The 26406-nt window shown below is 45.1% G+C and overlaps 1 protein-coding gene across 1 annotated transcript in view; it reads left to right on the plus strand.

The window, feature by feature from the left end:
- Window positions 1-26406, plus strand: part of LOC138250052 (interleukin-1 receptor-like 1) — a 637768-nt gene that overhangs the window by 274699 nt on the left and 336663 nt on the right. Inside the window, exon 5 of the mRNA XM_069204432.1 lies at window positions 20334-20496. Within this exon, the coding sequence (XP_069060533.1) occupies window positions 20334-20496 (163 nt within the window). The remainder of the gene's footprint in view (window positions 1-20333; window positions 20497-26406) is intronic.

Genomic DNA, 26406 nt, shown 5'->3' on the forward strand with positions numbered 1-26406 from the left:
ACTGGGCCCCGCCGTCTCAAGAACCGCTGAACTGGGCCCGCCGTCTCAAGAACCGCTGAACTGGGCCCTTCAAGGCAAGAACCGCTGAACTGGGCCCCGCCGTCTCAAGAACCGCTGAACTGGGCCCCGCCGTCTCAAGAACCGCTGAACTGGGCCCCGCCGTCTCAAGAACCGCTGAACTGGGCCCCGCCGTCTCAAGAACCGCTGAACTGGGCCCCGCCGTCTCAAGAACCGCTGAACTGGGCCCCGCCGTCTCAAGAACCGCTGAACTGGGCCCCGCCGTCTCAAGACCCGCTGAACTGGGCCCCGCCGTCTCAAGAACCGCTGAACTGGGCCCTTCAAGGCAAGAACCGCTGAACTGGGCCCCGCCGTCTCAAGAACCGCTGAACTGGGCCCTTCAAGGCAAGAACCGCTGAACTGGGCCCCGCCGTCTCAAGAACCGCTGAACTGGGCCCCGCCGTCTCAAGAACCGCTGAACTGGGCCCCGCCGTCTCAAGAACCGCTGAACTGGGCCCTTCAGGGCAAGAACCGCTGGCCCTTTGGCAGACGTGGCAGGGCAGGATCTATCTCGGGCAGGGCTGCAGGATGTCCTCTGGCCAACTTGCCTCCTCCAGTGGCAGTGGGGTCTGTTATGGACTGTATGGACTGTGGCTTTGCTCTCCCCAGGATGGCCCAGTGGGCAGGCCACCCACTGTATGGACTGTATGGACTGTGGCTTTGCTCTCCCCAGGATGGCCCAGTGGGCAGGCCACCCACTGTATGGACTGTATGGACTGTGGCTTTGCTCTCCCCAGGATGGCCCAGTGGGCAGGCCACCCACTGTATGGACTGTATGGACTGTGGCTTTGCTCTCCCCAGGATGGCCCAGTGGGCAGGCCACCCACTGTATGGACTGTTTGGACTGTGGCTTTGCTCTCCCCAGGATGGCCCAGTGGGCAGGCCACCCACTGTATGGACTGTTTGGACTGTGGCTTTGCTCTGCCCAGGATGGCCCAGTGGGCAGGCCACCCACTGTATGGACTGTATGGACTGTGGCTTTGCTCTCCCCAGGATGGCCCAGTGGGCAGGCCACCCACTGTATGGACTGTTTGGACTGTGGCTTTGCTCTCCCCAGGATGGGCCAGTGGTCATGGAGTCCCCTCGTGGATCTGGCGTCGTGTACTCAAGTGGCTGAGGTGCCCCCCCTTCCCTTCCCACTGAGGTGCCTGTCCTATTTTCTTTCTGATGCCCCTGCAGTGTTCTCTCCGTGGAGTTCTTGTCGTGGGACTGGGCCTTGCCCCTTTGCACAGGACCCCTTTGATCCACGGACAGTGGTTGGACTACATTTAGTAGCTGTATATATTTTGTACATAGTTTATTTATTTATTGGGATTAATGGTGTACATATTTCAATATATCTGCCCGTTTATGATCTCTTCTTTTGGTCTTTGCATTATTTCGGAGGGGGGTGGTTTGTGGGTTGTGACAGTGATCTGTGGGAATGCATTGATGTGTGTGTTGTAGTGGGTGTGGGTGGGTGGGTGTGTGCCGGTAATCTTTTCCCTCCCCTGTGTCGTAGGTGCCGTACTCACCGATGTCTTCCGCGCCGCCGGGCGTGCTCCTGGTATATGAGGAGGAATAGGAGTGCGGGGATGACCTGCAACTCTGGCTCCATACTGCCGGAATCTCGCGTGGAGTGCGTAGAGGTGAGCGTTTTCCCGTTCGTAGTCTGTTTCCGCCGTGTTCTTATCGGCGGTGCTCCCGCCCCGGAAAAGGTGGCAGATTATTGGGTCGTAATAGGGTGGGCGGTACTTTGTCTGCCGCCGGGCTGTTTGCGGGAACCGCCGCGCTGTTTGTTTGTACCGCTGTGGCGGGCGGAGTGTTAAGTTGGCGGGCTGTGTTGGCGGTTCCCGCCAGGGTCAGAATTGCATATTTTAGACCGCCGGCCTGTTGGCGGCTTGGCCGCCGCTTTATCACCGACCGCCAGGGTCAGAATGAGGGCCTCAGTGTCTACTTGGATGAGTCAGTGTAGACACCAGTGTGTGCCTGGGTATGTCAGTGTATGCATCTGTGTCTGCCTGAGTGTATGCATCAGTATGTGCCTGGCTATGTCATTGTATGCATCAGTGTCTGCCTGGATGTATCTGTGAATGCATCAGTGTGTGTCTGGGTGTGTCACTATATGCATCAATGTGTGTATGGGTATGTCAGTGTATGCATCACTGTCTGTCTGGGTGTGTCAGCATATTATATGTGTGTGCTTAGGTGTATCAATGTATGCATCAATGTGCCCCTGGATTAGTCAGTGTATGCAGTGGTGTGTGCCTGGGTGTGTCAGTGTATGCATCAGTGTGTACCTGGGGGTGTCAGTGTATGAATCAGTGTGTACCTGGGGGTCTTTATGTATATATTAGTGTATGGCTAAATGCATCATTGTATGCATCAGTCTGTACCTAGGTGAGTCCAAATAAGTTGCCAATAGGTACTTCCTCTTCTTCTAAAATTCCAAACATTACTATTAAAACTTCCAATGTATCTTCTTGAGTGTTTTGGGTAAACTGTAGGGATCCAGTGCATACGTCTACAAGGTCTCAAATGTGTGATGCAGAATGTGTTTTAGTTCATTGCAGTGGCATGGTAACAAAGCAAACAGTGTGGAGGACAATCTCCATTTTTTTCTCTGTCTAATTGCATCAACAACATCAGGTAATGTTAACAGTGTGCTGAGAACCACATTGGCATAGCGGTAGACACAAGAGGGGTTTGACAACTGGTAACCAACAACATCTCCATCACTGTCAGTTTTTTTTTCTCTGAAGTTCTTTGTTTTCTTTCTTGCCCTTCTACTCAGCAGCATCGGTACCTTCCTTTGAACTTTTTGCATTAGGCAGGTGGTAGGTTTTTTTATAAACCAGATACTGTCCTAAATAAGGAGCATAAACAGGTCTCAATCCATTGTACACTTTTATGCAACTTGGATATACATATACATTACTGTCCTCAAACTCATCAAGACACAAACTGGAAAGTGTTCTAACTTGTCATAAGGCTACATATGACATGCCTTCCTTAAAGATACTAATAACAATATTAATAGATTCTGCATCTAGACTTAAAACTTTAGATTTATGAATAATCACAGCATATGCTAGAACAACTAGGTACTGCTTTTCCGAGCATACTTTTACAAACAAAAAACAGGCAACAGACCTTCCAATCTGTTGTATGTCATCAAGCTGATCAAATGGTATTGCTAGTTATTTAATCTCATTCCTATTAGGAAAGGAAATAAAATCAATCACTTTACCCATAGCCCCATTAACTGATCCTTTCTCAACATTTAAATTTCACTGCCACATTTCTCCACAGTTCTTACAAACACTTAAACAAGTTTCTAATCTCACAGTTTTGGAAACATATTTTTCCTATGAATCCAGTTTTGTTTGTAGTTTTTCATTTAAGAGCACTGTCACTACATGGTGTTCCATTTTGTCTATTGGTGTAAGTTGCAAATGTTCTTCTTTCTCCAATTTTAGTAATTCTTTGATAAAACATGAACACTCCTGAAGTGTAGGCATCAGGCAGACAATTGATTGCCCTTCTTAAATAAAACTGAACAGTAGCTCTGCATGTCTTCTTTGTAGGAAACAGTTTCTTTACAATTTGACTTTCTAAGCAATGTTTTCCCTTTTTTGCGAGAACTCCTTCTCCAATATCTTCGAGAATATTGGCATATTCAACATCAGATGCATGTTCCCAAGTAGCTTTTTGCATTGGAAATTTAACCAGATGTTTAGGTTTCCAATACTTCTCAAAGAATTTCTAGTTTCATCATGAAAAAGAGTCTTAAACACAGGCTGTTATTTGACAGGGATAAGTTGTAATAGATAGCTGAACACAATCAAGTGCTTTCTTCTAAATAGCACATCATAGTATGTCTTTAGAATCTGTTGCATTCTCAAGTGTACAAAGGCAAGCATTAAGTCTGAGACAATGCTCACCACATCAATGATTAAAAGTTTCAATTTCTTCAGTACTGTTGAGTCAACATGACAAGCTTCACATGATAGCTTTTGTTATTCGAGTTTGTTGTCATGTTCAACAAGCAGCATTAGTAGCCGATGTAAAGTAATTCCTTCAATGTTATGTGCAGTTAATCCTGTGGGTGCTGTTACTTCACACGACAAATTAGAGACTGTAGTCCTCTGTGGGGTAGTAGTGAGAAATTCAATTAAAAGCTTTTCCTGGTGACAGCCTGACCGCTGACATCCAGTAGTATTGGCTTAAATGATGTACATGTGCACTGTTTTTTCTTGTGAAGGAATTCATGCTCAACTTTCTCTTTTACCTCCAGACATATTTCTTTTTGCTCCTTATTCAGTTGTGCAACTATTACAAATCAACACTTTCCTGGCCTGCTTGTTGCATTGCAGTCTCCACCTCATTCCTTTCATTCATGGCAACGGCAGCTTCATTTTCAATAATTAGTTGTCTAATAGAATCTTGATTTAGAGGTCCTGAACTTTGGCTGCTTTGTGACCTGCCCTTTGCTATCTCACTAGTAGTTTTTTCATCCTGTTCAATCTTGTCATTTAGCATTCTCAGATAGTTAAGAAACACTGAACACTGAATGGTGTCTTTGGCAGCATTGAAAGAATCTTCATAGTAGTCAAAGTGTCTGAGTAAGTCTGATTTAGAACGCCAAGGCTTCAACAGTTGTAGAAGTGGCAAATAGAAAAAATGTATTTCATCAGGAGTTTGACAACAAAGTTTTCTCTGGTTAATTGGGCTACCTTTTGTATGTTGTACCAGAAAACCGCTGCAAGCAACTACCACATATTTCTCTTCATCTACATTTTCTGTTACATTGCTTCCATATCTGTAGTGTTTCATAAAGACACAAGTTTTCAAGATGTCCTTGGATAGTAAGCATCCAACATATTTGTTTTCACAATGTCTATACTTTCTGGGTAAAACTCTGCTAGGTACTGAATTTCCAGGAATTACTTCAACATTCTGTTTCACATGCCTGTAAGGCCTAGGCCTACCAACACAATTTCCCTTGACTTTGAGTACAAACTGGCTGAGCCCAACCAATCGTAGCATTCATAGGAACCAATTTCCCTATGTGAAAGCATTTTCAACTGAAGCCGCACAGTTTTTTGGTTAGAGACGTTTCAGCAGAAATCTTCTCCCACATCCCCTTCATCGCCACCTGCTGTGATTTTGTTATGTAGGAAGTCACATAACGAACAGCATCAATGGAGTTGTCTGTCACAAATTATATATCCTTAGTGACATTCCACATTTTGGGAATCACAGGTTTATATTCATTAATATACTTGGATGCCTCTGTTCTTCTGCGACTGTATGTGTTTTTTGGTGATTTTCCAGTCAGTGTATGTCTCATCGCAGATTAAAAAAACTGTTTACTCTTTTTTTTAAAATTACAGGTCTTGGAAATCCAAAACGATTGTGCAATACTTTCATTTCCCACGGAATTTTCAACAACAGTACTTGCCACATCTCTGTTTTTGAAAGTGCAAAAGCACAGAACTTGCTGTTTCAGGCCTTTTTCATCGCTGTCTTTTGGGCTGGCACATGCCACATACTGTTCTATAAAAGAAGGTACAGAGCCATCAGTGTACATTCATCCTTTATCTATAACAGCATGTGAATAGGAGGAGCACCTCTTGCTTGGTACTCTTTAAGCTAGGCAAATGAGTAACTTCTTTTTGAGGAGGATTTTTTTTGTTGCAGATGAAAGTTAGCATTACTTGAAACCTGTGGTTACAATATCTACAAACATTGGCAGGATCTAAAGAGCAAAGTTCCCTGCCGTCTTCAAATTTATGTTGTTAATGTTTGCGTTTACTTATCTCAAAAACTCAAGTAAGTCATCCCACATGTATTCTGCACAACTGAGTGTCACAAACAAAGTTGGTACACCTAGATTTCATGATATACATTTCAGTTTACCATGACGACGATGTCAATACTCGTTGGTCCCATGTTGGTCTGCCATCAAATAAATACAATTTTATTCCAACTTTTCATCCTTACCACAAACTTTCTCAACAAAATCTTTTGCAGAGAGATTTTGTAGATTAACTCTTGTCTTAAATACGTGGTTTACAGCATATGATGTCCAGAAAAGCCACTCTCAAATAATAGCTGTAATATTAATGGAATACATTGGCAAAATCTAGGTTCCTCTGAATATAATCTGGCTGACATATACTCAGCTGCAGGCATAAATCATGCAAAAAAAGAAAAGATAAATCTGGGTAGTTTCCATGTTTAGGTGGATAGTAGCTGAAAGGGCTTTATATATATATATATATATATAAATGTATATAAAATTTAGTGGCGGTTGCCAGTAGGAAGCTGTAGTTAGGACCTATTTAGTATGTAGTTTCTAGAGAAAAAACATTTTTTGTTTTGCTAATAACTTCAGCACTGTTTGATAAATCTTCATGAAATTTTCCAGACAAAAATGGTGCTCACTTCAGCTGCTGTCTGGAATGTTTCGGGTGATTTCCCCTTTTTTTGTTTCCATAGGGATTTTAAACAGCGAACTGCTGGATGGAATTATACCACATTTGGCAGAAAGGTAGCTCTTCGTTCATAAAGAGGCTTTTTCTTATTTGGTGTAAATCCATTCAGTAGTTATTGAGAAATTAAGGAAAATCATAATATGTATAGATAGGGACGCGAAAGCTTCACGAACCCTCCAGATCTTGTGCTGAGATTTGATTGGCTGCCAACGCTTCAACAAGGACGTGTTGGCAGCCATGCTGGGACTCAGCTTCAGCTGAGTCCCAGAAAAAAAGATGTAAAAAACAAAAGGGGCCAGAGTAGGTACACCCTGACTCCTTAGCTTTGGTGCTGGGGTCCCAAAGGACCCCCTCCAGAGCTAAAAAAGCAACATTATTTTTAAAAACAGCATGGGTTCCTGGTTTTGTTTCACAAACAGCTCCTGAGAGGGCCAGGTCCGAGGCACTGAAATTTTAATGTGGGGGGGACTGTCACCTCACTGGGGCTACAACAATTACGTGTTTGGGGGGGCCACATGGCTCCCCCCCAGCCCGCGGACTGCCACTTCCCCGGGGCACATTTCTGTATCTAATGAGGGGCATGTGCCATCCACACAGCCCCAAGGCCTGCCATTTCCTTGGGACACATATCTGTATCTAATGGGGGAAGGGGCATCCAGCCCCCCAGCAGCCCTGGGAACCGCCACCTCCCTGTGGCGAAATCTAAAATGGATGTGGGGGGCTACCTGCCTCCCTGCAGCCCCGGGGACCACCACCTCCCTGGGGTGAACTCTAACATGGATGCAGGGGAGGCACACCCCCCACAGCCCTGTGGAGGTTTCAACTGTTTCCCTGCATGCAAACATGTGTACAGGAAAACAGGTGGAAACATTGCTTCCACAAGCAGGGTGCTGCTAGTTAAAGGAGGACGTGGGGAGCCGGCTAGAACCACAGGGGCCTTTAGGCTCCCCCCATGGTCCTGTCACTCTCACTTCCATCCCATAATGAGATGGAAGAGAGAGAGAGAGAGAGTGAGAGAGAGAGAGAGAGAGAGAGAGATAATTATTACAATGGTGTGTTCATGCAATGACTTCAAATAGTAGGACTAGCAAGATGTTTGCGACCAATGTTATACTTACGTTTGGATGCACAGCAGAACAGAGCCACTTCTAGCCTAATGGTCAAGGTCTTGTGCTGTCACTCAGGAGACTGAAGTGTCAAATCCTAGTATTGCTTGGCAGTGTGATGGTTATTTCACTAGTGTTTTGACTGTTAAACCTTCCTAGTGATGGAACATTCATATTTCTTTCCTTTCACATGTGTGGGTTGGATGTCATAGGTATGTCTGGAAACAGTAGGGAAAGGAGTCACCTGTTGTGCAATAGTCACAGACCTTCACACTGAAAGTTGGGGGTTCTAGTTCATGTGTGTCTGTGGTCATTTCCCTACTTTAATTTGTTTTCAATTTTAAAAGGGACTCATGCCCTAAGGTAACTATAACTCGTGCCCTTGCCATGCACTGCTAATTACCCCACAAATTACAGCATCTTTGATACCATCACTCATAATGTCACTGTAACATCTGCAGTAAACGTATTGATCAGATAACTGTGCATGGGAGGATCTGAGTTAGAGTTACCTTAGGGCACGAGTTATACTTACTTGAGGTAACTCTACCTATAACAGGTGAATTTCTATGGTTTTGTACGCTTAAAATGTGGGTCTAACTCTAATGTTCCTGTAACCTTTGTTTTTGTTCAGTGAATTTCTATCCGTTTTGAAATTCTGTTTCCTAACTATAACATCCTTGTAATATATATATTTTTTTCAGTGAATATATATCCTACTGGAAGCCGCCAATAGGTATAGTTACGACCTAAGGCCCTAGGGTACGAGTTATAGTTACTTGAGGTAATTCTAACTATAACAGCTGAATTTCTGTGGTTTTGTGTGTGTAAATTCTGAACCTAAATAAACTTTTGCTGTAACCTTTGTTTTCTTATTATATAAATATATATATCAACTAATGGTGATAGCCAGTGGGTGGTTAGAGTTGGACCTAGTTTCCTTATCAAAAGCATTTTTTGCTTTGCTTATAACTTTAGCACAGTATGACATATCTTCACAAAATTTTCCAAACTAGTTTGCCACTCACTTTTGCTGCTGTTTCGAAAGTTTTGGGGTGATTCTTTAAGCAGGGGATGAGAAAAAGGAGTGTCCCAAGACGTGTTTTCCCCTTGCAATTTCCCATAGCAATTTTGTGATAAAAGGCCTCTTTTGCCATCGTTAGCTCCCCACTTTTTGCCTGGTATTTGATGTAGTCTCAAAGTTGTTAGTGCCTAGGGACCCTGCTATCCAGGTTCCCTGGGCCAGATCTCCTTCCCAAAGCTGTTGTGATGCATTGGCACTATTGCCCTTTAGCTGCCACTATAAGTCCCTAGTAAATAGTACTTATGTACCCAAGGCATTGGGTAATAAGGGTAGGCCCACGAAGGCAGCAAGACAGATTGTGTTACCCTCAACACCCAGCACTTCTATTGAAAGCTGAGTGTCCCAGTGCAATCCTAAAATGCAAACTCAACAGGACACCCAGCCTGCGTGCCCTGTCCACTACACACTGCATGCAATATAGGTATGTCACCCCTCTGGCAGGGCTTCCAGCCCTAAGACAGGGTGCACCATACTGTATGTGTGAGCAGAGATGCATTAGAAATATGTCCCTACAATCTCTTTGCCAAAACCTGGAACATTGTAAGTGAACAGAGCAGCCATTTTAATGCATGTGCTAGACACTGGTCACCTTGGCATGGTTGTGGGCCAGTCACAACCAGCCTGCCACCACCAGAGAAGCTTCTGGAACCTAGGGGTGAAAGATCCTGCTCTCTGGGTCCCAAAACAAAGCCCTTTGTGGCAAGAGGTGCTAGCCCACCTCCCCCAGGAATGTGCACTGTGCTGCTAGCGAGCTTCAAAAGGCTAACCACCCTTGAAACTCGACCCCCAAGCCAGCTGCTAGCAGCAGATGGCCACCCCCATTGCAAACCCCCACGTTTTGGTGGCTTGCACCCCCCTTTGGTGTTGTATGTGAGGTGACCCATCCATTTAATTTTCCTTTACTAGCATGGAAAGAAAATTACCAACCAGGTAGAGGGAAGTGACCCCCGTCCACAGGAAGTGGTCGGGTAATGGCTGTAGCCACCCTAAAGGAGATGACCCAATGGTCACTACTGGGAACTCCCCTAAATGCCCACTAAATACAATATTTAGTGGGCATCCCTAGACCCGAGATTCAGATTCCAAGGACAAAAGAAGACCAGCAGCACAGAAGACCGAAGGTTCCATAACTGAATTTGTGCTTCACCAATAAGAAGGTTCCAAACCTGCCTACTGCACCCGGGACTTGACAATTGCCACTGAGGGCTTGCTTGGACATCGAAAAGACTCTACAAACACCCAGGGAACCTCCATACTTTTGAAAATCATGGAATATCTCCCTCCAGAGTGTAGACATCACTCTCCTGCAACAAAAACCAGAATACCAGTGAAGTCCACTTCACTGACTGGCTGCTGACCAACAAACCGGATGCCACAACCAGACCAAACTCCACCCAATGTACTGGGAGGACAAACCCTGCAAGTGTGCCAAGTTTAGTGGCACTGCAATCTCCAGTGGCTAAACCGTGCAATAGCTACAGGTGCTGGTAACCTAATGTCGGACACCCAGAAAGACAGTCCACTCCAGGCTGAAAAAGGGCCAAGTGGAAGCCCCAGTTGAGAGACTTCAGAAAACAACAAGACCTCCCACCAAAGTGTCCCTGCTGACCTGCAAGTGACCCTCAATGTGAACTAGCTCCTGCTTCCAAGGGCAACTTTATGCATAGCTCTTTGCTTACTAATTTGCTATGCACTCAGCCGCCCTGTGCCCTGCACCAAAGAGCCTGCTGTGCATTACGTGTCCCCCACCCCTTGCAACCTCAAGGGCCTACTACTGACCTCAACATACCTGAAAAAGGAGTCATTGGTAAACGCATTACCTGAATTTATCTCCATTTTTAAATCAGTTCTTTATTGATTCCTATGATGTGTAACGACACACAGAACTGAGACATTTTCTAAACTTTAAAAATTTGTACCTTAAAAAGTACCTACCCAATTTTGATGATCTTGGTCTTAAACATTTTATAAAAATATGAAGTATTTTTGTAAGTTGGTCCTGGGTTACTCTTTTGAGTGTGTCATCTCATTTCTTAATACTGTGAGCACAAGAAATGCTTTCATTTCTCCAAGATTAGCCGAATTGCTTGAAAGAGCTATCATAAAAATTAGAGCACTAAATGGTCTAGTTATTACCTCTGTAAACCAATGTGTGGTTGCCCGGACTCTCTGCACTCTGTGCCTAGCTTTGCACACTACATAGAGAACCAGCCTCATACAGAGTTTAGACACATCTACAGCACAAACTGCTAGACAGAATTACACCATGTTTGACAAAAAGCTACCGCTTTGTCCAGAAAGCAGGCTTTTTGTTATTTGTTAAAAATCTGTTCAGTAGTTTTGTGGTTATAAAACAAAAAGAAATATAGCTAGGTAGGGACGTGGATCCCTCCTGAATCCTCTCACAGGGGATCCGCAGATCCTAGGGAAAGTAAGGTTCTGATTGGCTGGCCGCAACTTGACATAAATGTTGCAGCTGACATTTTCTTGATAGTTTGGGCCTGGGGAAGTAATAAAAAGGGGAAAAATACATAAGGAGTCAGGATACAGGTATCTTTACCCCATAGAACATATGGAAGGGTCCCTCAGGTACCCCTCCTGGGCAATAAACCGCCCAATATCTTTTTGTCAGCTGAATTGCAGATCTGTGGATCCACCACAGGGTGCAGAGTGACCTCCCAGTGTAAATCTGCAATGGATCCGCAGATCCAAAGCAGACTTTAAAAAAAAATAAAAAAACACCCAATCATACATATAACCTGTGCTGCACATGACCAAAGGCCATGCACAGCATGGGGTTAGGGGCATGTGGAGGGGATGGCCACAGGGCCTGGTCTGAGGCTGTGCACAGCAGTGGTTGTATTAAAGTGCAGTAAATATATATTACTTTATGTTAAAAAAAAAACATTGAAATTCACTGAAAAAAACTAAGGTTACAGGGATGTTAGATTGACGTTTTACCCACACAAACCATAGAAATTCAGCAGTTATAGTTGTACTTATAGTTATACTTATCTGAAGAAACCATAACTTGTGCCATTAAGTAACTTTAGCAAAAGCAACAGATGATGGAGGAATGCAGAGCAATTCAAACATTCACCCCCTGTCACAAATTTGGGTTTACTTCATCAATTCTTTTGCTTGCCATGCCATTCCAGGTGGACCCAGCCATAGCAAATCAGTCTTCACCCTGTTCCCCATGGGAACAGTCCAGGCTGAACTCTCAGACAGGCCCTCCCTGGACCAGAAACAAACATCCTGTGACCAGTTTGAGAGCATCACCCTTCATCAGCCATGCTGGCTTGAATCTGGTGGCATATCAAGCATGGGTTCCCACATCCAGGCATACCCCTCTCACTTGGGGTGACAAATGCAAATATAACAGATGATGGACGGAATGCAGAGCAAATCAAACATTCAACACTAGTCATAGATCTGGGTTTAATCCATCAGTTTTTTTGCTTGCCATGCCATTCCAGTTTGGACCCACCCATATGCAAATCAGTCTTGACCCTGTAACTTTAGGGCACGAGTTATAGTTTCTTAACATAGGTATAACTGCAAATATAACTATAACTGCTGAATTTCTATGGTTTTATGTAAGTAAAACGTCACATCCTTGCTTTCGACCCTGTGCAGTGCTGCACTTCCTTTCGGCTAGGTTTCCTAATATATACTTGTTAGACCTGGCATCCTCGGGGTGGTCGCCCCTAACTGTTTCCCTCCTTTTCCAAGGTTGTTGCTGTGTGCTGGACCCAGTTTTTGCTGTTTATGTTACTCTGGGCACTTTTCCACTTCTGACCAGTGCTAAAGTTCAAGTGTTCCCTATGTGAAATTGTATGTGTATTTGGCTTTTCCATGATTGGCATATTTGATTTACTAGTAAGTCCCTAGTAAAGTGCACTAGAGGTGTCTATGGCCTGTAAATCAAATGCTACTAGCGGGTCTGCAGCACTGATTGTGCCACCCACATGAGTAGCCCTGTAAACATGGCTCAGACCTGCCACTGCAGTGTCTGTGTGCATAGTTTTATCACTGCTAATTCGAAGTGGCAAGTGTACACTTGCCAGGCCCAAACCTTTCCTTTTCATACATTTAAGGCACCCCTAAAGTAGGCCCTAGGTAGCCGCATGGGCCGGTTGCAGTGTATGTGAAAGGTGGGACATGTACTGATGTGTTTTACAAGACCTAACAGTGGGATACTGCCAAACTCGGTTTTCACTTTATCTCTCATAGGTTAGCATGATGGCTGCCTTTAAATGTCCTTAAAGTGCAGTTCCCCATTGAGAGCAGATAGAAATATGGAGTTTGGGGTCTATGAACTCACAATTTAAAAATACATCTGTTAGTGAAGTTGGTTTTCAGATTGTTAGTTTGAAAATGCCACTTTTAGAAAGTAGGCATTTTCTTGCTTTAACCATTTCTTGACTGCCTGTTTGTGGATTCCCAGTTTGGGTCAACCTTATGATTGGGGTGTTTGTGAATCTCCTCCAGTCAGTGACACAAAGGGAGCATGGGTGCAGCCCGTATATCCTGATGAGCCATCAGGGCTAGAGTGGAGGGAGGAGTGGTCATTTACAACTGAATGAGCTGTACCTGCCCTCACATAATGCAGTCTCCAACCCTCTGGTCTGTGTCTGGGGCTTGGCCTGTGCAAGGCAGGATCATGTAAACAACAGAGACTTTCCTTTGAAATTTGTCTGCATCAAAGGCAGAAAAGGGTGTAAGTAGTGGACCCAAAACCCCAGACTTTAGATCACTTCTGGATTCAAGAGGAACCTTTGCCAAGAAGAAGAGCTGAAGAGCTGAGTAGTAGTGCTGCCCCTGCCTGTGACTGTGCTTTGTTGGGCTATCCTGCAGTTGCTGCTTCTGCCTGTGAAAGGGGACAAAGACTGGACTTTGTTGTGCATTCCTGTTTGAGAAGAATCTCCAAGGGCTTGAACTGAGCTTGCCTCCTGTTTTGAAGTCTCAGGTCCATCAAAGACTTCCTCCGCCAGCACCTGGACTCTCTGCTGAGACTCCTGCCCTGCCAAGTGGTGCCCTAACCAGTTCCTGGGCCCTTGAAAGGTGAAGTTGGCAGAACAAGGACTTAAATCCATGCACAGAACACCGTGCAGGGAAATATTTAACGCACCATCTGTAATGCGGCTGATAAACAATGCGTCACCCTCTTCGTGGCTAAAAACGATGCTCCACCTGCATCGTGGCTGGGAGATCGATGCATTGTGGCTGGAGAAATGACACAACACCTCTTGCTGCTGCTGCTAATGATGCAATCCCTATGCAGTGTGGTTTTCTAACACTGTGCAATCGGATTCCTCACCATTGTCTCTGGGCGTCAAAGTCATCGTGAACCTGTGCAGATCCAAGGTGCCCCATCCAGAAATCAAACCATCACTCTCTTGTGAGGGAGAAAAACGATGCACTGCCGACCTGACCGGAGATGAAAATGATGCACGGCTTCACTTGCGAGTAAGGAATCAACACATCACTGACTTTTCTGATGCACACTCCCCGTGCGGCTTTATTTTTGACGCAATCCAGGTACTTTGGGTTAAATCAATGTTTCCACTGTTTTCAAAGGAGTAAGACTCTTATCCTTTGGAAAATTCATATTTTTGTTGTTTTGGTCTTGTTTGATTTAGATAAATATCACCTATTTTTATAAACTGGTGTGGTGTCCATTTTGTAGTGTTTTCACTGTTTTACTGTGTGTGTTGGTGTGAATACTTTACACATTGCTTCTGAGTGAAGCCTTCTGCTTGTGCCAAGGTACCAATGGGGTGCGCGGGGGTTAACCAGGTGTGTTTCTCCTTTGCCCTGACTAGAGTGAGGGTCCTTGCTTGGACATGGGGTAACCTCACTGCCAACTAAAGACCCTATTTCTCACAATACTAATACACCATGCACAAATACATACCACAGAAGGACCCAAACTTACTGTGTCTGGAATGATAGACCTCAATGTTAAGCTGTATAATGAGGAAAAGAAGACTTAGGACCTCATTTGCGCCACAGACCTCCTAAATGAGGGCCTAAATAAGGCTCTTAGCCTCATAAAAAAATACCACCCTACAGCAATCCTATTCCCACTTATCCTCCATGAGATGTACAGGAACCCCACAGAGGCCTACACATCTGAAATTCTCAAAGTCACAGGTCACCCCACCGTTGTTTTTTTTAAGGTATGGATTACTCTTGCAAAACAAGCATAGCCAGAAGAGGGCTATCATTATCTCCCACTGCAATAAACATTAGGATTTTCACAGCAATAATTGCTACACCCGCAATCTGCTGCCATTTTATCACAACCAGACATTCAATGCAGTAGATCTGTTGAAGAATCATTCACAACTGGAAAGATGCTATTAATTACAAATATAACCCAGACAAAAAGAGCCAAAACGAAAGCAGTAAAATAATGAAGAAAACCACAGACACAATGTTGTTTGAGCACCACTGGTGCATGAAACAACCCGTTCAATGGTGCAAAACTGACCTACGCTATTTAAACAACGATTAGAAAAATCTGTACCACTAACCTGGCAGAGCAATAGTTTGAAACGTGTCTAATGTTTACCTGGTATGCACAACTAATTAAATTAACTTTTAATGAGCGAGTTGTCTCCAATTTAAACTGCTTACTCCAAATGCCAGATGACAAACTACATTAGGTGAGACAAAACACACGGACCAATTCTAAATGAAAACAAAATCGCATTATAGATGACAAACATGTATTAAAAGGATCTGTATTTGGTCCTTTACTGCTGGTTTTAAGTACTGCCATGGATCAATCCATTTGATAACATCAAGAGTAGATTTTACAACGACACGCCAGAGAACATGTTACAAATGTTTCGTATTTGCTTCCCGCTAATTGATGAACATTAAAAGTAGACTAGGGACCGTCACATAAGGTTTTATGACCCCTGACATCACGGCACACAATCTCAAGCTATGGATCACCGACTGCGCTGACCGCCTTGCTCCACTCAGAAAACCCTCCAACAACCACAGCAACAAAAAAGCCACCTGGTTCCCCGACGACCTCCAAGCCTCCAAACGCCACTGCCGAAAACTCAAGCAAATATGGCTTCTCGAACGTACTCCAGACAACCATATAGCCCTCAAGGATGCCACATGCAAACACCACCAACTCATCAGGCTAGCAAAAAGATCCTCCTTCAAAACCCGCCTAGAAAACAACGCCCACGACTGCAAAGAACTCTTCAGCATCGTAAAAGAACTCTCCAATCCAAACACCACCATCAACGACATCACCCCCTCCCAAGAACTTTGCGACGCCCTAGCAACCGCCTTCCACCGAAAAATCACAGACATCGATGACAGCTTCAACTCCCCTCACATTCCAGATGCTCCTACCACACCCACCACGAGCTCCACCTGCTCCAACCGACTGACCTCCTGGACCAACATCAGCGACGACGAAACACGCAAGACCATGAACTCCATCCACTCTGGATCACCATCAGACCCCTGCTCACACCACATCTTCAACAAAGCAGACACGGCCATCGCACCACACCTACGGAAAGCCATCAACATCTCCTTTGAAACTGCAAGATTCCCGGACAGCTGGAAACACGCTGAAATCAACACCCTTCTCAAGAAACCAAAGGCAGACCCCAAGGACCTGAAAAACTTCCGGCCCATCTCTCTGCTCCCATTCCCGGCAAAGGTCATAGAGAAAATCGTCAACACTCGATACCTCGAAGACAACAACATCCTCGACCCCTCCCAGTCCGGCTTCAGACGCAACCACAGCACCGAAACCGCCCTCCTTTCCCCCACAGATGACATCAGAAGGCACCTCGACAATGGAGAAACATCAGCCCTCATCCTCCTAGACCTATCAGCTGCCTTTGACACCGTATGTCACCACACCCTAAAATCCCGCCTCCACGCAGCAGGAATCCAGGACCAGGCCCTCGAATGGACCGCATCCTTCCTCACCGGCAGAACCCAAAGAGTCCGCCTCCCCCATACCAATCTAAAGCCTTCAAGATCATCTGCGGCGTACCCCAGGGCTCATCCCTCAGCCCGTCGCTGTTCAACATCTACATGGCCTCCCTCACACAAGTGGCCCGGCAGCACAACCTCAACATCATCTCCTACGCCGACGACACCCAACTCATCCTCTCCCTCACCAAGGACCCGCACACCTCCAAAACCAACCTCCACGAGGGACTAAAAGCCATCGCCGACTGGATGAGAGACAGTCGGCTAAAACTCAACTCGGACAAAACAGAGGTCCTCATCCTTGGGTGCACCCCCTCCGCCTGGGACAACTCTTGGTGGCAGTCCACGCTGGGTCCCCCACCGACGCCCACCGACAACGCACGAAACCTCGGCTTCACCCTCGACTCCTCACTCTCCATGTCAAAGCAGGTCAGCGCCATCTCCTCCTCCTGCTACAACACCCTCCGCATGCTTCACAGAATTTACAAATGGATACCAACAGAAATAAGAAAAACAATAACCCAGGCCCTCATCAGCAACAGACTCCACTACGACAACACCCTCTACACCGGTATCTCATCCAAATTCCTCCAACGCCTCCAACGCATCCAAAACGCCTCCGCCTGACTCATCCTCAACATCCCTCGCCACTGCCACATCACCCCCCACCTAAGAGACCTTCACTGGCTCCCCATCAACAAGAGGATCACCTTCAAGCTCCTCACCCACGCACACAAGGCACTCCACAACAGCGGACCATCATACCTGAACAACAGACTCAGCTTCTACACCCCCACCCGACATCTCCGCTCCGCCAACCTTGACCTAGCCTCCGTCTCCCACATCCAATGCAAATTTTCCGGCGGCAGATCATTCTTGTACCTCGCCGCTAAGACCTGGAACACCCTCCCGCCGGATCTACGACAGACCCAGGAACTTCTTTCCTTTGGAAAACTGCTCAAGACTTCGCTCTTCGAGCAGTAGCAGCACCGCCCTCCCCAGCGCCTTGAAACCCTCACGGGTATGTAGTGCGCTTTACAAATTAACTGATTGATTGATTGATTGATTGCATTTGCTTCCCGCTAATTGATGAACATTAAAAGTAGACTAGGGACCGTCACATAAGGTTTTAGCTGGCTGAAAAATGGATACTCACAATTAAGGATCAGATTTGTCAAGTTCATCCAGTTAAACACATTTTTAACTTCGTGCCCCCTGAAATCAGACTGAACCTCTTTAACTGCATCCTTTAACAAGCATTTGCAATGCACTAGGGTCTCGCATTTCTCCGAGTTACAGCTATTAGCAGTTGTAAACTCCCAAACGGATTTTTCTTTCCACATTGAAAGAAAAAAACAGCGCGATCGTGCTGCTACAGTTCATTCGTAATGAAACTAGGCAAAAGTGCAATTATCTACGTAACCGGCAAAAGTGCAATTAACTATGCGCTCAACTTCTGCCAAGCGCCGCTGCGAACAAAAGATAAAAAGTAGTCCACAAATCGGACGGGCAACAGCGAGCCTCGCATGTTTTCAGTACTTGTTCACTGCACTCGAGGAGGGCTAACCGCCGGAAAATGCATGACCTATGCGTGCCTTCCACTAATGAAAGCAAGCAGACTTTAACAGGCAAGCCCGTGAACTAATGAAAGACAACTGACGTGACGTGAAAGGGGTTCTGAGCCCTTTTCTGTCTCCTAAAGCATCTCGCAAGCGAAACGCATGCGCAAGCGCCTGCGACGCAAGCAAAACCCTAAAAAAGGAAGTTAAAGTACTACTGACTAACACATTTCTGCTCTAGAGCTCACAACTCTATGCCAGGTCCCAATAGAGCACAGTGCCTACTACACCCATGTAAATTACTCACCAGTTATGAGCTTGTTTACAGAGGTGATGCCCTGGACCCTATGGTGGTCTCTTCCCTCAACATGGGAGCTACCACATCCTGTACCCTTCTCAATTATGCTGTTGTTTGCTTTACCTGTTTTTTTTCTTTTTTGACCATTTGTAAAGCGCCCTGAAACCCTCAAGGGTCATGTTTGCGCTATTTAAAACTTTATAAATTAATGAAATAAAAATAGTAACTAGTCGTATTTATCTTTTTAACGACTATTAGTGATAACTGATGCAAACAAAACAGGCTGTTCCTCGTGACCAACAATGCAATAAGTTCTAAAAATTGGAGGCAGTGGAATAACCAATTATTCCCAAGTGTGGCATTTTTTCAATTATTACTTTTTCACATAGTGAATCACATTTTTTACTGTTTTAAGCCTCCGAACTGTATTATCTGATTTGCGTTTTATTATTGAGTGACTCTGTCATTGTCAATTATTTTACAATAAATATTATCTGTCTACTACTTGTACTGTAGAAAGATGTGGGCTTTAAAAGGGATTACATTTACAATGGGAAGGCAGCAAGCAGTGGGAATCAATAACTGTCACAGTAGCAATAACATGCTGTTACAGCATCAAGTACTGCCTTAAAATAACATGGCGTCGTAATGTGCAATATAAACTTTACTCGACACAAGAAATCTTGAACAAAAGTGCTAACGACGAAGTTACCTGCTGTTGTGGCAACGCCACAGTAGGTCTCTCCATTGGCAAGCACATGCAGTGCCATCTTTGTAAGTACTTGCCTTACTCAGTCCCTAAATCCGCGTGCAGCCGGCACATACATTTGTAAGTATATATCCCGTTTCGGTTTTATTCTTACTGCGATCTTTCAGCCAAATCACCCCTTAAACGGACGGAAATTGTAATTTATGATGCAGTATTCAGTATGCACCATTTGAGATATGATAAACGCTTACTACTACAAATATAAAACATCTGCTTATTTTGCTATGAAAATAACCAGGGCAGCAAAAATCAGTTTCTTTTCCACAAGCTAGGTGAAAAAGAGCTTCACTACAATAAATAGAGTCTCATTTTAAGATCCCCATATTTAGGGACGGAGATTCTGGGGGGTTAGAATATATGATTCGGGACGGTATCACTACATCCTTCTCAGCTCGTGCAAAGCTACAGGCCTGATGTCTCTGATCTTGGAGTTATCTGGGCTGGGGTTTGCAGACCCCATAATTTTGGGTCCAGAGCGGTGGTATCCCTTCATGAACACTACTCCGGGTCATATGAGGGCCATTGAGAGTTGATATGTATGCGAGAGCTTATGTAGATCATCTTCAAAGAATGCAAGCTGTGCAGTGCTCAATTTGTACCCATGGTTGAAAGTAGTGGGTGCCAGTATTCATTTGTAGAGACAGGACCTATTTTTTCATCATTGCAATTTTGCCACCTAGAATAAGAGAGAGAAAGTCTGATAATGATTGAAGAGAAAGGTGGGAAAACAGTGACAAGTTGAGAAGGTAATGATAGAATCAAACTTCATGATTGAGATACAGAGACAATAAGGTGGAAAAAAAGAGGCATGAGTTGGAATAAAGTAGACATCTTTGGTATCAGGCATCCCTGGGATTTGGCAGTACCACCTAGAGTCACCAAGGAGAAACTTTTGGCTTTGTATGTATTTATTTACTTACAACTTAAGCACTGATGCCACCCAAAGAAGGCAATTCAAAGTCATGAAAGCAAACAGCAGTCCCTCTTTTGTCTTCCAGGACTGCCGTCCTATCAACGGGCAAAAATACTTCATGGAAAGGACCCAGCTTGTTATCAAAGACCTCACCAGAAAGGACAAGGGCATTTATACTTGTCAATTCACACATGACCATGACGGAAGAGAATTCAATGTAACACAGTCCAGACGTCTACAGATTCAAGGTAAATATTGTAGTTCAAAAGCTGTCCAGGTAATTACTTTTATGTGTCATTCTTACTCTGCCATTCCTTTCCTCGCAGCTTTATGTACAAACTGCATTTGTTTTTTTAGAAATTCTGAGTAGCTGCTCATCAGTGTGAGGGGCAATTAAAATTATTTCTTGCTAGACTTGTGAGTCTTAGGCCCATATTTATACTTTTTTAGCACCACATTTGTGCAACTTTTTGATGCAAAAGTGACGCAAATGTACAAAATACAATTTTACGCCACTTTTGCATCGAAAAATTACGCAAATGCGGTGCTAAAAAAGTATAAATAAGGGCCTTAGTGTGGTCTTCTCCCAAACTGTTTGCCTTACTCCACCATATTTTTGGTATCTTGTTGTTGTTGGCATTAGGATTCTGTGCACTTTATCACTGCTAACCAGTGCTAAAGTACATATGCTCACTCCTTAAAACATGGTAAAACTGGCTCATCTAAAATTAGCATGTTTAAGTTATTTATAAGTTCCTAGTAAAGTGACATTACATGTACCCAAGGCATGTAAATTAAACACTACAAGTGGACCTGCAGCACTTGTTGTGTTACCCACTTAAGTTGTCTTGCGAAACCTGACTCAGTCCTGCCATTGCAGCCTGTATGTGCAATACTAAAGCAGCCATTTCGACTTGGCAAAATAGACCTTTAGACAGGCCAAAACCTTTCTTTTAAATACATATAGGTCGCTCCTAAAGTAGTCAAACATAGGGGGGTAGGGAGACTAACAAGGTCCAGTGTACAGCCTCCCTAACTGTAATGAAAAATAATAAGGTACACTGTTCCTAAAGGAAACGAAAAACAGGATCACAGGTCCTAAAGACACTTCTAAAATTAGAAGCAAGAGCCCTCACACATCCAATGGATGTCATGCTTCATTGTTGGGCTAGCTCTTTGTCAGACTGGCGCTGCAATGTCTGATGGGCCCCACAGGGGGCTCTTTGCTGGAGATCTTAATTTTGAAGTGTGTGCAGTGAAAGATACAGTAGGAATCAAGTAAATCTACCATTCAGAAAAAGCAGGAGAAAAATGGAATAAAATTGGCTCAAGAACCTCGAAACAATTGTTTAATGTGGGCTTTGAGGATCTTGGTCAAGATTAAAAACTACATGAGAGTGGGAAAGGAATAATGTTCCACCACTTTAAAAAAAACAAAAAAGCTATCTGGGACACTCTCCCTCTAGCTATAGTATGGGGTCAACATGTTTTGCGCCTCAAAAGTCCAAACTGATCACGTGGCGCTTCATCAGGAACAAACAAATAAACACTAAGCTGTATTACTTGCCCTAAGCTACATTTAAAGGGCCAGATGTGACTTACCTTAAATTCTACACATCTCAAAGCCTAAATAGGTGGAAACCTGTTAACCGGTTCTGTGCTGCAGACGTAACGGTTACGTCCTGCGGCACAGTGCTGCTGTGCCAAGGACGTAACCATTACCTCCTCGGCACACAGCTCAGAGGGAGCGCTCTCGCTCCCTCTGTGTGCTTCCCCCCACCCCCTCAAAGGCAGGGATGGAAGGGGAAGCCCTTCCCCTTCCACCCCCGACCCCCCCACCCCCGTGACATCAGCACGCGAGCGCACGCTGTTTGTCACAGATCCTCCCCCATCGCACTGGAAGCTCAGCTTCCAGTGCGATCGGAAGAGAAATGCTTTGCATTTCTCTTCTGATCACGTGGGGGAGGCCGAGAGAGGCTTCAAAGGGAAGGAAATGTATTTCCTTCCCTTTGGAGTCTCTCTCTACGTTTTGGCAGCCGGATTGAAAGCAATCCGACTGTCAAAACGCCCACTAGACACCAGAGATATTTTTTTTTAAAATGAAATTGTCATAAGGGAGCGACCCCTTGGGCAAGGGTCGTTCCCAGGGGGGGCATTTTTTTTTAAGGCCATTTGTGCCAAGGGGGGCAGAAACCTCTAGGCACCAGGGATAATTGTTTTTTTTTTTTTATGTATGGGGAGTGACCCCTTAGGCAAGGGTCGCTCTCATAGGGGGCAAATTATATTTAAGCCATTTCTGCCCCCCTTGGGGGCAGATTAGCCTATTTTTATGAGGCCAATCTGAAACCACTAGGCACCTGGGATTTTTTGTTGTTGTTGTTGTTTACAGATGGGAAGCGACCCCTTAGGCAAGGGTCGCTCCCCTGGAGGGGCAAATTGTACTTAGGTCATTTCTGCCCGCTTTGGGGGCAGATCGGCCAATTTTAGGTCAATCTGTCCCCAAGGGGGGCAGAAACCACTAGGCACCAGGGATCTTTTTTTTTTGCACCGTCACGCAAGGGGAGCGACCTTGTAGGCAAGGGTCGCTCCCCGGAGGGGGTGGGGGGGCAAATTTATTTTAGGATATTTTGTTGTTGTTTTTATAGAGATGGGGAGCGACCCCTTAGGCAAGGGCGCTCCCCTGGAGGGGCAAATTGTATTTAGACCATTTCTGCCCGCTTTGGGGGCAGATCGGCCGATTTTAGGTCAATCAGAAACCACTAGGCACCAGGGATCTTTTTTTTTGCACCTTCACGCAAGGGGAGCGACCTTGTAGACAAGGGTCGCTCCCCGGAGGGGGTGAGGCAAATTTATTTTAGGCCATTTCTGTCCCCCCGGGAGCAGATCGGCCTACTGGTATTAGGACGATCTGTCCCCCCCCCCCCCCAGGCACCAGGGCAAATGTTTTTTTTTTTTTGTTTGTTTGGTTTGTTAGAGATGGGGAGCGAGCCCTTAGGCAAGGGTCGCTCCCCTGGAGGGCAAATTGTATTTAGACCATTTCTGCCCGCTTTGGGGGCAGATCGGCTGATTTTAGGTCAATCTGCCCCCAAGGGGGGCAGAAACCACTAGGCACCAGGGATCTTTTTTTTTGCGCTGTCACGGAAGGGGAGCGACCTTGTAGGCAAGGGTCGCTCCCCGGAGGGGGTGGGGGGGCAAATTTATTTTGGGCCATTTTTGCCCCCCCGGGGAGCAGATCGGCCTATTGGTATTAGGCCGATCTGTCCTCCCCCCCCCCCCACCGCCAGGTGCCAGGGCAAATTATTATTTTTTTTTTTGGTTGGTTTTTAGAGATGGGGAGCGACTCCTTAGGCAAGGGTCGCTCCCCTGGAGGGGCAAATTGTATTTAGACCATTTCTGCCCCCCTTGGGGACAAATGGGCCGATTTTAGGTGAATCTGCCCCAAAGGGGGCAGAAACCACTAGGCACTGGGGATCTTTTTTTTTGCGCCGTCACGCAAGGGGAGCGACCCCGAAGGCAAGGGTCGCTCCCCGGGGTGGGGTGGGGGGGGCAAATTTATTTTAGGCAATTTCTGCCCCCCCGGGGCCGGCTGAGCTAGAGGCCAAAATCCACAGGTAGGCACTTTCCAAAAAACACCTCTGTTTTCTGTGAAAAAATTTGATGTGTCCACGTTGTGTTTTGGGCCATTTCTTTTCGTGGGCGCTAGGCCCACCCACACAAGTGAGGTACCATTTTTATCAGGAGACTTGGGGGAACGCTGGGTGGAAGGACATTTGTGGCTCCTCTCAGATTCCAGAACTTTCTGTCACCGAAATGAGAGGAAAAGTGTTTTTTTGTCCAAATTTGGAGGTTTGCAAAGGATTCTGGGTAACAGAACCTGGTCAGAGCCCCACAAGTCACCCCATATTGGTTTCCCCTAGGTGTCTAGTTTGCATAAATGTGCTGGTTTGCTAGGTTTCCACAAGTGCCGGCTGAGCTAGAGGCCAAAATCCACAGGTAGGCACTGTTTTCTGTGAAAAAATGTGATGTGTCCATGTTGTGTATTGGGCCATTTCCTTTCGTGGGCGCTAGGCCTACCCACACAAGTGAGGTACCATTTTATCGGGAGACTTGGGGGAGCACTGGGTGGAAGGAAATTTGCGGCTCCTCTCAGATTCCAGAACTTTCTGTCACCGAAATGTGAGGAAAATTTGTTTTTTTAGCCAAATTCTGAGGTTTGCAAAGGATTCTGGGTAACAGAACCTTGTCAGAGCCCCACAAGTCACCCCATCTTGGATTCCCCTATGTCTCTAGTTTTTAAAAATGCACAGGTTTTGTAGGTTTCTCTAGGTGCCGGCTGAGCTAGGGGCCAAAATCTACAGGTAGGCACTTTGCAAAAAACACCTCTGTTTTCTGTAAAAAAATTGGGATGTGTCCACGTTGTGTTTTGGGCCATTTCCTTTCGTGGGCGCTAGGCCTAACCACACAAGTGAGGTACCATTTTTATCGAGAGACTTGGGGGAACGCTGGGTGGAAGGACATTTGTGGCTCCTCTCAAATTCCAGGACTTTCTGTCACCGAAATGTGAGGAAAATGTGTTTTTTTAGCCAAATTTTGAGGTTTGCAAAGGATTCTGGGTAACAGAACCTGGTCAGAGCCCCACAAGTCACCCCATCTTGTATTCCCCTAGGTCTCTAGTTTTGAAAAATGTGCTGGTTTGGTAGGTTTCCCTAGGTGCCGGCTGAGCTAGGCGCCAAAATCTACAGGTAGGCACTTTGCAAAAAACACCTCTGTTTTCTGTAAAAAAATGGGATGTGTCCACGTTGTGTTTTGGGCCATTTCCTTTTGTGGGCGCTAGGCCTACCCACACAAGTGAGGTACCATTTTTATCAGAAGACTTGGGGGAACGCTTGGTGGAAGGACATTTGTCGCTCCTCTCAGATTCCAGAACTTTCTGTCACCGAAATGAGAGGAAACGTGTTTTTTTGTCCAAATTTTGAGGTTTGCAAAGGATTCTGGGTAACAGAACCTGGTCAGAGCCCCACAAGTCACCCCATATTGGTTTCCCCTAGGTGTCTAGTTTTCATAAATGTGATGGTTTGCTAGGTTTCCCCAAGTGCCGGCTGAGCTAGAGGCCAAAATCCACAGGTAGGCACTGTTTTCTTTGAAAAAATGTGATGTGTCCATGTTGTGTTTTGGGGCATTTCCTGTCTTGGGCGCTAGGCCTACCCACACAAGTGAGGTATCATTTTTATTAGGAGATTTGGGGGAATATAGAATAGCAAAACAAGTGTTATTGCTCCTTGTCTTTCTCTACATTTTTTTCTTCCAAATATAAGAAAGTGTGTAAAAAAGATGTCTATTTGAGAAATGCCTTGTAGTTCACATGTTAAGTATGGGCACTCCGGAATTCAGAGATGTGCAAATAACCACTGCTCCTCAACACCTTAGCTTGTGCCCATTTTGGAAATACAAAGGTTTTCTTGATAGCTATTTTTCACTCTTTATATTTCAGCAAATTAATTGCTGTATACCCGGTATAGAATGAAAACCCAAGGCAGGGTGCAGGTCATTTATTGGCTCTGGGTACCTAGAGTTCTTAATGAACCTACAAGCCCTATATATCCCCGCAACCAGAAGAGTCCAGCAGACGTAACGGTATATTGCTTTAAAAAATCTGACATTGCAGGAAAAAGTTACAGAGTAAAACGTAGAGAAAAATTGCAGATTTTTTACCTCAATTTCAATATTCATTTTTACAGTTGTTATTTTCTGTAGGAAACCCTTGTAGGATCTACACAAATTACCCCTTGCTAAATTCAGAATTGTGTCTACTTTTCAGAAATGTTTCGGTTTCTGGGATCCAGCACTGGTTTCATGCCCATTTCTGTCACTGACTGGAAGGAGGCTGAAAGCACAAAAAATCGTAAAAATGGGGTATGTCCCAGTAAAATGGCAAAATTGTGTGGAAAAATTGGGTTTTCTGATTCAAGTTTGCCTGTTCCTGAAAAGTGGGAAGCCGGTGATTTTAGCACCGCAAACCCTTTGTTGATTCAATTTTCAGGGAAAAACCACAAGCCTTCTTCTGCAGCCCCTTTTTCCCATTTATTTAAAAAAAATGAAATTTTCACTGTATTTTGGCTAATTTCTTGGCCTCCTTCTGGGGAACCCACAATGTATGG

This window comes from Pleurodeles waltl, chromosome 8 (genome assembly GCF_031143425.1).
Source record: "Pleurodeles waltl isolate 20211129_DDA chromosome 8, aPleWal1.hap1.20221129, whole genome shotgun sequence".
Taxonomy (NCBI): domain Eukaryota; kingdom Metazoa; phylum Chordata; class Amphibia; order Caudata; family Salamandridae; genus Pleurodeles; species Pleurodeles waltl.